Source organism: Apodemus sylvaticus, chromosome 10, assembly GCF_947179515.1.
Source record: "Apodemus sylvaticus chromosome 10, mApoSyl1.1, whole genome shotgun sequence".
In the NCBI taxonomy this organism is placed as follows: domain Eukaryota; kingdom Metazoa; phylum Chordata; class Mammalia; order Rodentia; family Muridae; genus Apodemus; species Apodemus sylvaticus.
Window position 1 is genome coordinate 1,382,650 of NC_067481.1, and position 11,743 is coordinate 1,394,392.

The 11,743-nt window shown below is 47.1% G+C and overlaps 1 protein-coding gene across 1 annotated transcript; it reads left to right on the forward strand.

The window, feature by feature from the left end:
- Positions 1-10,011: 10,011 nt before the first annotated feature.
- On the forward strand, positions 10,012-11,001 carry LOC127693377 (testis-expressed protein 19.2). Its single transcript, XM_052194171.1, has one exon. It carries the CDS (start codon positions 10,012-10,014, stop codon positions 10,999-11,001), a length of 990 nt encoding a protein of 329 aa, XP_052050131.1.
- The last annotated feature ends 742 nt before the right edge of the window (positions 11,002-11,743 follow it).

Below are 11,743 nucleotides of genomic sequence, written 5' to 3' on the forward strand. Positions count from 1 at the left end.
CTTCAAGACCTATGAGGGATGATGGTCCAGCTGGAACCAAACCCCAACAGAAAAAAAAAAGTGTGTTAGACCATTGCGTGTTTCATCAAAAACAAAGAACATTCTTGAAATCTACTACAATAATTGAAACCAGGGGAGAAGATAGTGAATGCTGCAGCTTTGATTCTGATCAATCATTTGTTTGTTCTGAACAGTTCACAGCCAAGATTGGCTCCCAGACGCAGTCTCGGCATTTGCACAAAGCATTTCAGTAGCAGATGCAATTGCTTTTTTATTGGCTTTTTTTTTTTTTTGTCATTCCTTCACATGGATAGTAAAGAAGGAGATGAGCAGTTTTATATCTTTTGTGCATAAATTCATGGCAGAGAACTCCTTAGAGAGAGACGCTGCCTGTGGATGCCCAAGAAGGCTTTTCAGTGTGAAAACAGGCAAGCTGGTGGCCAAGATGGGGCACACCCTTGGATGTGGCAAACAGATGTGTTCTGAAAAGTTGCCTGTTTTCTGACTTTTGGCATGATGGATTCTATTTTTTTTTTAACTGACTTGCCTAATAAAATTAGAGTTATGTTTTCAAAAGGAATAAAAAGCCAGCCGCAAAGACAATGACACACAATAATTCTCTGACCAGATGGCACTGATAATATTCCAGAAAGCCTTAAAAGTTTAAAAAAAAAAAAGGGTCACAAGTTTACTGTACAATAACTTACATGGCCACTGCTTCTTCCTCCCCATCTGGGGCATGACCACGGTCACATCAGCTGGTCACAAGTTTACTGTACACTAATTTACACGGCCACTGCTTCTGCCTCCCCATCTGGGGCGTGACCACGGTCACATCAGCTGGTCACAAGTTTACTGTACACTAATTTACACGGCCACTGCTTCTGCCTCCCCATCTGGGGCGTGACCACGGTCACATCAGCTGTCCCCAAGCTGCATTGTAAGTCCCCTCAGAGGCACATACTTCTCTGGGGATTTTAAAATTTGAATGTTGTAATAAATTTGCAAAATAGAAGTACCTTGGATTTTCTTTTTTGAATTACATGTATATTGTCTGTGTAATTGTCTTCATCTAGTTTGTTTTGTATTTACCATTTAAAATTTAAACTCACATGGGTCATCTACCTCAGTTTCTCCATCATTTCTTCACCTTCTCCTTCATACAAAGGAGTGAAATGGCTATTGGTCACTTCGACATCCAACTCCTTCACTCTCCTTCAGGATCCACCCCATCATCCTTTCCACCCTCAGCAACCATAGATAGGTGGTATCTCAAAGGACATCCTTCTACAACGAGGCCAGAGCAAGCTTCAGGAGGTTTCCTGGGAAAGACAGTGATGAAAATTGTTCCTTGTTATCAAGTCTCCAGTAGAGACTCCGTTCTGTGGGTAACCACATCCTTCATTATTGTGTCCTTTGATTTTCTTCCTAGCACTTGCTGACATATGAAATTGCGGTGTTGATTTACTAGTGAAATCATCATAGCCTCTCTCTACTAAAATATAGCTTTCACAGGTACTCAGGACACTATCAAATGAATGGATGAAAGCAAAATGGTGAGTAGGTGAGTAAATGATCGATGGATGGGTGGGTGGGTGGGTGGATGGGTGGGTGGGTGGATGGATGGGTGGGTGGGTGGATGGGTGGGTGGGTGGATGGATGAATAGACGGGTGGGCAGAAGAATGGATGGATGGGTTGGTGAAATAGATGGATGAGTAGATGGCTGGATCACTGGACATATGAATGCATTGATGGGTGAATGGATGGATGGGTAGATGGGTGGGTGGGTGGGTGGGTGGGTGGGTGGGTGGATGGATGGATAGGTAGATGGGTGGCTGAGTGGGTGGGTGGATGGATGGATATGTAGTTGGATGGGTGAGTAGATGGGTGGGTGGGTGAATGGATGGATGGATGGATGGATGGATGGATGGATGGTTAGATAGGTGGGTGGGTGGATAGATGAATGGATAGATGGATGGATGGTAGTTGTGTGGATGGATGGGTGGATAGATGAATGGGTGGGTGGATGGATGGATAGGTGGGTGGGTAGATTGGTGGATGGATGAATGGGTGGGAGAGTGGATGGGCAGATAGGTAGATGGGTGGGTGGGTGAATGGAGATTATTCTCTTTGCTAGAAGTTGTAGGAATGACAGATGTGTAAAAGAGAGAGGAGAGACTGACCACCTTGAGAGCCAGGCACTTCTTAGTCCCTTGGAAAGATGACTTTATACTGACCACAGTGGTGCACACCTGTAATCCCAGCACTGGGAAGGCAGAGGCAGACGAATCTCTGTGACTTCTAGGCTAGTCTGTCTACCTAGTGAGTTTCAGGCCAGCCAGGGCTACGTGGTGAGATCCTGTCTCAATTTATTAAAATTGTTATTTTGTGTATTTTATATTTTCCCTGCGTTTATGTATATGTACCATGTGTGTGCCTGTGCCCAATGAAGCTAGAAGAAGAAGCAGATTATCTGGAACACAAGTTATGGGACTTGTGAGAGGCAATGTGGATGCTGGACACTAACCAGGTCCTCTGCAAGAGTAGCAAGTGCTCTTAACTGCTGGGCCATAGATCTGATCCCCGAATAATAAATACATAATAGTAAATGTTTATATATTTATACGTCTATAAATATATAAAACCCTTTTACCAATATGCAATGAAGTATGTGCCCGTGAAATAACAAAATCAAGAACCGACATCCACCACCTGGCTTATACTGATTAGAAGTAGAACCCCAGACCAGAGGGTGTAGCTGACTGAGTCGTCCTGCTGTGTTTACCACTTGTTACAACATGGGCATTGAGATTCTCCAATGCTCCCAAGGAAAAAGAATTTTTCAGAGTTTAAACACAGATTTCAAAAGACAATCTATATAACATATTTTTCCCTGAAAAAATTTCTACTCCAGATAAATTATAGACAAATAAATGATAAGAGACAATAGGCATATAAATGACAATAGCCACAAGCTCTGCTATCATGTGTGGCAGCTGGTTATAATGGCAGGCCACACATGAGGTCATTCTGTCCTAGCAGTAGTCCAAAGAGGTAGGTACTCATGTTCTCACAAATAAAAGCCAGGGCGTTACTGAAACCGAGGTGAGCTCACCTCATTCTGCAGCCCCCATATCACGTCAGCTCCCTCTGCCTGAGCTCTGTCCTTGTCTGATGTCACATAACCCTGGATGTCTTCTTGGTAGGGGTGCGGGGGGAGGGGGTGTCTCTGTGAAGTTTGTTTCCCATGATGGTTTCAGACAACGATAACCGGATGACGCTGTGTGTCCTGCTCTCTCCACCAAGGCATGAGTTTGTTACCCTCTGTCCTCTTGATGAAGACCACCCTTAGGCACAGCCTGTCTGGACAATGGATAGATTCCTATGGCCACTGGAGGGTGCTAGTGATAAGTCTCAGGATATGCTCTGTAGATCTGAAGCAGTGCTGGTGGGGGGGGGGGGGTGGGCAGGCAGGCAGAAAAGTTTAAGTACAGAAAGAAGCCAGGGACAATTGTTGCAAGGACATTTGCTGTTGAATTTGTGAGATTAATGTTGTCTCCTTCCCCCTGAGTCTGTTCTGTCTGCATCAGCCACTGACCACCAGAGACTTTCTCTCCGGGAACACTCTCAGATGGGGTAGAACAGCCTTCTCAGGTGTGACTGGATAGGAGTTTGGAAAAGAGGGTTGAGTTACCTGATGAGTCTTTGTAAAAGACATTTATTGGTTGTGGCGGTTTGAATATGCATGGCCTGTGGGAAGTGGCACTTTTAGGAGGTGTGGCCTTGGAGGAAGTATGTCACTGTGTAGGTGGACTTTGAAGTCTTCTGGTACTCAAACTCTGCCCAGCATTGAAGAGACCCTCTTCCTGGCTGCCTGTGGAAGATAGCCTCCTTCTGGCTGCCTTCAAATGTAGAACGCTCAGCTCCACCAGCACCATGACTGAGATCAGTGAACTCGTCTGACTGAGAGCTGCCTCTCAGTAAACATACCTTTTTTTACTTCTGATTCAGCTTGAATTGGTTCCTTTCCTCAAGCCCTGGACTGCCCCTAGTCTTTGCAGTTCCTCACCAACTACCACTTCAGCAGTGGCCCCACCCATAATGGGGCGGGCACTCCTACAACAATTGCTTATTAAGAAAATGCTCCGGGTGGTGGTGGTGCACGCCTGTAATTCCAGCACTCTGGGAGGCAGAGGCAGGCGGATTTCTGAGTTCGAGGCCAGCCTGGTCTACAGAGTGAGTTCCAGGACAGCCAGGGCTACACAGAGAAACCCTGTCTCGAAAAAAAAAAAAAAAATTCCAAAAAAAAAAAAAAAAAGAAAAGAAAGAAAGAAAATGCTCTACGGGCTTGCCCACAGCGTAATTTTTTGGAGACAAGTTTCACCATCAAGGTTTCCTCCTCTTAGATAACTATAGCTTGCACAGCTGGCATAAAACTAGCCAGCCCATGGGATTCCAAACACAGGCTCTCATCCTTGCTCAGAAAGCATTCTTACCCCTGAGCCGTCTCTCTAGACCAGGAGACAACTTTTTACTGGGTCTTGTGCTGTTAACACTAGGCACAGCACAGATGTCTTTCCTGGATGACAGGAAAAATGAACAGACAGCCTGGTTTTACAGCCAGAAGGAGTGTGGTGGGGGTGTTAGATAAGGGACTGTGGTTTAACCAATCCCAGGCCTTATCTGGGGCCACAAGAAGAAATGTCTCCTTCTCTGGTTGAAAATGGCTGCACAATCATGGAGGTCACCAAGGCTTGTCTAGCTGGAATGTGGTTTTCTTTGAGTGGTACAGGCTATTTAGGGTGGCCAAGGCTGGAGTATGTTTTCAGCTGTCTGCGTAGTGGTCTTCTGAAGCAGACGGTCTATTCGCAACAGTTAGGCTGACAGGAAGACAGTTAAGCCCCGCTGTCAGTGCTGATGCCTCTTGGAAATCAGATCGGCTGATGCATGTCTACAGTCTCAGCATTTGGGAGGCTAAGGCAGGAGGACATGTCTGAGGACGGCCTGGGATAAATAGTAATTCAAACATAAAAGAATAAATAAACAAGATACAGCTTGGCTGATAGGTCCTTCCTCCAGCCTGACAGGCAGAAGAAAGGCCTCGCCAAATGCTTCCTATGTTCTCCCAGAAAGCACTTAAAAATATGCTTATGAAGAATTAAGGAAAGTTCTGCAGAGAACAAGTCTAAAAGTAGCTAACAACACTTAAGTATTTATTCTAATATTTGGTAGTGTTTAATCTTGCTCCAGAGGGAACATGGGTCCCTCTGATCTGTCTCCTAGCTCCCTGACCCTGGAATTCCATCCTAAAGAGACATGAGAAAATTCCCTGCTGCCATTTTAATCTGCCCGGCTGTGCTTACAACATCCAAGCAGACTAAGACAAGAAGCAAGCCAACAAAAACGCCTAGGAATGAGAAAACAACACAGCAAACTAATGCCACAGGCTTAGGCCACCAGGATGTTGACTTTGAAAGACTGAAAGGTTGGGTGTTGGAGAGAGGAAGATCACAGTTTTAGCCCAGTTTGTGTTAGACCAGACTCTGTGTAGCTACTGTCTATCATCAGTCAGAGTTTAGAATCATTATATGAAAGATATGGTGCTGTGAGGAATTTTATTGCTTGCATTATTAGGTATGGGAAGATGTGCATTATATATAGTGCAGAAACCAAGCAGGACGAGGGTGGGAGTAGGAAAGAGGACTCTGTAGTCTAAAATGGCTGCTGAGTCTAACAACTTGAGTTCAATTATGGGAACCTATGTGGTGGATGGAGAGAACAGACTCCCACAGGTTGTCCTCTGATCTCCACATGAGCCCCACAGAATATGCACATCGCTTACATGCACAGGTAGATTTCTGAGGGAGCATAGAGAGACAGAGGCAGCCAGCCAGCCTGACTCCAGCAGGTGAAACTTTATTTTAATGGTGAGGGGCTGATACTCTTCAGCAGGAAAGGAGTGCCTGTGACGGGGAAGGGGATATTTGGAGTCTTTAGAGGAGTTTTGGAGAGTGAGAAGCTAAATGTAAATTCTGAGACTCCGTGCAAGCCTGAAGTTTCTCTTTGTAATATCTACTCCACCGAGACGGGCTGATAGTGGTTTGAGCAGCCAGTTATTCCAGTATTACTTCCTAAGAATTTCATTTTTTACAACCAGGACACTCTATCATACATAATGAATTAAATTTAATAATAAATAAACCTAAAATGATGTGGAGAAAGCAAGGCGAGAGCAGCACAGTTTTGTAGCTGTTTTCGGACCGCAGATGTTATATGACCAAATACTTCAGGCTCCGGCTACCTTGACCTCTCCGCCCTGATGGACTGTGATTTAAACTGTGAGCTAAAATAAGCCGTTCTTTCCTCAAGTTGCTTTTGTCAGGGTATTTTCTCATAGTAACAGAAAATGAAACTAAGATATTCTGTATTAAAAATAAACATCAGAGGGCTGGAGAGATGGCCTCAGGGTTAAGAGCGCCGGCTGCTCTTCCAGAGGTCCTGAGTTCAATTCCCAGCCACCACATGGTGGCTTGCAACCATTCTTAATGGGATCTGATGTCGTCTTCTGGTGTGTCTGAAGAGAGCAACAGTGTAAACAAACACACGAACATCAGAGCCAGGTGGTGGTGGTGCACACCTTTAATCTCAGCACTTGGGAAACAGAGGCAGAGGATCTCTGAGTTGGAGGCCAGCTGGATCTGCAGAGTGAGTTCCAGGACAGCCAGGGCTACACAGACAAATCATGTCTCAGGAAAAAAAAGTATAAATAAATAAAAATAAAATAAACATCAGTTTGAAGGCATAAGCTGGTAGATCACTGGTTTGAGGCTAACCTGGCTTTACATAGAAAATTCCAGGCTAGCCAGGACTACATAGAGAGAATGTGTCTTGGAAAGAAGGGAGAGTTATGCTTTGTGTAATGTTCCCAGGAGGAAGCCATACCTACACTGATACTTCTTTCTACAAAGGCCCATGGATTCCCTGGAGTTTAGAACATCAGCAGTTAGCACCTGAGGCACACAGTAGGGATTTTCCCACTTTCCTGCAACCCACCAGTGTATTTGAAATGTATTCTGACTTATGGCTTTCTTTCTTCTGTTACTGTGAATATTTGATGAAACTATTACCATGCTGGATCATGGAATTTTGGATATATATGTTTTAGGGCCATAGACACTCATATATAGCTTCCAAATAAACTGTCCCTTGTCTCTTTTGAGAGCTCTGTTTTTAACACTGACAGTTTAGTGCCCAAATATGGGGCTCCAAAGATAATTCTTTTCTATTTTTTAAAATTTATTTATTTTATTATTATTTATGTGCATCAGTGTTTTGCCTGCCTGTTTGTCTATGTGAAGATGTCAGATCCTAAAGCTACAGTTAGCTGTGAGCTGCCATGTGGTTGCTGGGACTTGAACCCAGGTCCTTTGGAAACACAGTCAGTGCTCTTAACCACTGAACCATCTCTCCAACCCCAATAATTCTTTTTTTTTAAGTTTTATTTTTATTTGTAATGGGGGGGGGTGAGTGTACTACACGTGCCTGAAGAAAAGAAGAGAATATCCAATCCCCTGGGGCTAAAGCTTAAAGTAAAGCTTGTACCTCTCCAGTACAAGACTGTTTTGAATAAGAATGGCCAACATAGGCTCATATATATGATTGCTTAGCAAATGGTGAGTACATTTCTAACTGTGATGTAGCAATATTTATTTGTTTGTTTGTTTTGGTTTTTCTTTTTCTTTTTTTCATTTTTTTCTTTTTCTTTTTTTCGTTTTTTTTTTTTTTTGTTTTGTTTTGTTTTTGAGACAGGGTTTCTCTGTGTAGCCCCGGCTGTCCTGGAACTCACTCAGTAGACCAGGCTGGCCTCGAACTTAGAAATCTGCCTGCCTCTGCCTCCCAAGTGCTGGGATTAAAGGCATGCGCCAACACCGCCCAGCCTATTTTTGGTTTTTTCAAGACAGGGTTTCTCTGTGTAGCTCTAGCTCTCCTGGAACTCACTCTATAATATCTTTTAAAAAAGATTCCTCAGGAACCCTGCTTCCTTTCAGACAAAAAGGAGATTGAAGCAAGAGGATAGCTCAGCATAACACAACTCTGCACTCAAGCTTGGGTCCTTTCAGTTTCTGACTGCAATAAATCAGTTTTTCGCGGGCATGTCCATTTATTTAATGTTCATTGTTTTTTATCACAACTACCGTTTTTCAGGACTTGGAATTCATGGGGCTTCAGACACCATTTGGTCCTGAAGGAAGAGCTTCTAGGAAAATGTGCCAGTTCTCATACAACTAGCTCACCACACAATGCAGCTTTTGTCCTTCTGTGTATTCAAAGAAGACAAAAGTTTAACTTTAGAAAACCAACACAAAGCTGGTAATAGCTTTTTAAAATACCAAATTACCAAACCCCAGAAAGCAACCAGATATTCTTCAAGAAGTGAGTGGATAGCAGGATATGCTTTCAATGAAGTATTACAGAACTCTTAAATGAAATTCTCTTCCTGGTGTCTCAGGGCACCCAGGAAACCAAGCCATATGTTCCTGAGGAAGGAAACTGTAGTCGTTTCCTTCCAGACGTGACATTCCCGACAGGGCAAAATGGTTGCAGAAGTGGAGTCCAGGGCCTGGGGTGAGCAGGACCCTGAGGGCAGCCCAGAGGGTCTGTAGAGAGAGGGAAACTGGCCCTGTGGTGACAGATGCAAGTCACCACACCGGTGTCCAGCCCCGTGGGATGTCCAGGTTGGACTGCGTCAGATTTTAACAAATCTCTGAGCGGTCAAGGTTGAGCTCAAGGCTGAGCTCTGGAGGGAGGCTGCTGGAAACCTTGTATCTTATGCTTGGTTTTCCCCGAGTCCCAGACTCCTTTAAGGATAAACTCTACAAAGAATTCCTTTAAAAAGTCTGTTTAAGAACAAAAAGACCTGGGGGCGGGGCGGGGGGGGGGAACTGTGTTTAACGCTCAGTTGAGAGCCGAGTGAGCAGTTTCCCAAGTTTTAAAGAACTTTTACTGAAGAGACAGGGAGGAAGAGATCAGGTATTACAAACAAGATGCGCCGCGAGCCCAGATCCGGGCCCGGGCCCTCGAGTCCCTCGAAGGAACAGGGATGGGGACATCGGGCACCGCCAGAGCACACAGGTAGCTCGGGCGCTGGGGCGTGGGCAGGGGAGCAGCGCATGCGTGCTGCAGGGGGCACCAGGCCGCGTGTGCGCCTTGGGCGCCAGAGTGACTCAGCGCCTTCGCTTCCTGCGTTTTTGGGGCCTCATGGGAGATATGTAAATGAGCTGAGCATCATGGGCCTTGGCCCTTTATAAGGCCGCGTTGCTGGGTGCTCGGGCTGCAGTGCTCAGCGAGGAGAGCCTGGGTGTGGAGTCCATCAGCTGGCCGCCTGGGAGCTCAGCGGGGAGGTGAGGATGGGCAGGGGCCAGAGCCCGGGGCTGGGCCTGGCCAGATGCGGTGGGCCTGGGCCGCCTGGGAGCGCAGTGGGCAGAGCCGAGGTCCTGCTAAGGCTTCCCGCCCTCCCTTGGTTGGTAGCCGGGCCCAAGTGTGAGGTTGGGGCCTTGAGCCCAGAGGAAGCCTCTGAAGTTGTGGGTGTGGCGAGAGCACCCCAGGCTGTGCAGAGTGAGCAGTGAGCCCGGGGTCCAGAGCCCCAATGCCCCTCTCCTCGGTGGTCCCAGCAGCGTGCCCAGCAGGGAGCGCCAACCTCATTTCCTTTGCCTTACCAGCTCCCCAGACAGTGGAGCAAGTGTGAAGCTGAAGAAGTTTCTGGAAGCTCAAGTCTGTCTACTTCTCCAGAGAGAGGTATTCATCGAATTCGAACCCAGTTCTAGTACCACTGCCCCGTGTCCTTGGAACCCCAAAGTCCCTAGACTTCCTACTGTACCCCGTTTTCTCCCGTTTCTCTCATTCTCGCCTTTTCCACCTATTTCTAGCATTTTCTGTTTGTCTGACCTCCTGAGACCATCAAGCAAGTCTTCCTCCTTGTGTACACTTAGCTGCAGACAGACTCCTTGGCCATGTGTCCCCCAGTCAGTGTTCGCCATGGGGCCAAAGGCATGTCCTGCCTCTATGGTGCCTGGCTGTACCAGCTTGTCCATGGAGAACATATGAAGATCTGTTTTGCCTGCTTCAAGGCAGCCTTCCTGGTCGTTAAGAACATGCTGGAAATGGGAGACTGGGAAGAGGAAGTGTGGGATTCTGAGCCCATGGATCTCTCAGAGGCAGGATCTGAGCCCGAGGAATGGCCTGGGCTTAGCTGGGGAGAGGGCCAAGGTCACCTGCCACATGCCATCTCTGCCTCTGCAGGTTCTGGGGCTCTGGCACCAGGCCTTGTAGGGACAGAGGGGATAGCACTGGGAGCCCAGCCTGTGCCCACTGAGCTGGGGCCTCAGGAAGTTGTACCCCTGGATCTGGGTCCTGAGGATGCTGAGTGGACCCAGGCCCTTCCCTGGAGATTTGATGGCCTTTCTCCCTGCTCCCACTGGCTCATCCCTCCTCTGTCCTGGTGGGATATTTTCAATGTAAGTCCATCTCCCGGGCAACCTGTGTTGTTGGAGTTGAGCCCCGCCTGGCCCATGGACCCGTTGGAAGCAGAAGCTTGGTTGGTAGACCTGAAGTTCGTTTTCCTTTTGGGTGGCTTCGATGCCATTTGCTACATGCTGTCCATGACTCCCTGCTGGGCTGTGAGAACCCGTGTCCAGCGCTGGCAGGTGTTGCTGGACCCTGGTGAGGTGAGAGTGGCCCAGTTGCAGAATGCACCTGAACAGCAGGACCTGCACCGCTGGAAGCTGAGCATCCTAGAGTCCTCAGAGCTGGGGGTGGAGCTGGTGCCTGCTGACTGCAGCCTGCGAAAGGGAGGCTTCAAGGTGCACTCTTATCTGCCCTGGCACAGTAGCACCCCAGAGGCCTGGAGCAGGGAACCAGGGGAGAGGCTCCTTGTCGTAGACCTCGTATCTCTGAGGGAGTTGCCTTGCTTCCGTTCCCCCTCCCCTGAACCACACAACTAAGGGACTAAGGCGTGTACTACCCCTAGGACTCCAGGGACTTAAGAGCCAGAGCTTGCCTCTCTGCCACATGTCCCGGAAGACGTCCGTCATCTTGAGGGGAAGATCTGGATCAGCCTGGGGTTGGGGCCTCAGGGAAGCCTGGGTTAGTTGTCCCTGGTTGACTGTTCAGTGTTTGGAAGGTTGGGCCTAGCTTCGTGTGCAGGGGAAGACTTGTGTATCAGGTATTACAGGGGATGGGTAACTGGTCCTTACCCAGTTCTGCCCTTGTTGCAGGTGGGGACACTAGAAGTGTGGTACCAAGACTTGGTTGACCACGCTATTCTCTGCACTTGGCGTTTTCTGAGGGGCCTGTGAGCCCTGGATTCAGAGTTGGCTGCTTGTGCTACTTGTTCAGTTCTGCCCTGTGTATGTTTCTGTTTTAATAAAGTTATCATTGTTTTCATAGAAGTGGTTTGCAGTCTCTTGATTGAGTTCCGATGGGTGAGAAGTTCATTGGCTAAAGATCCTCAGAGCTGGTGAAGGGAGGGTTCTAGTCTGTTTACTTGCCTGAAGTGTATCAGTCACATCTTCATAACTGGAATGCACGGGGCTAGTGTGTGTGTGTGTGTAGTATCTTATCTCGCAGACAGGAGATAGCCTGGATTTGTAATCCCAGAAGGAGCATTAGAAGCTTAAGGTCATCTTCATCAACATACTGAGTTTGAAACAGGTAACCACTCTCAAACAAAACAAAAAAATCAAA

Excerpts from the sequence above, each read along its gene's own strand:
- LOC127693377 (XM_052194171.1), top strand. The coding sequence starts at position 10,012 with ATGTGTCCCCCAGTCAGTGTTCGCCATGGGGCCAAAGGCATGTCCTGC.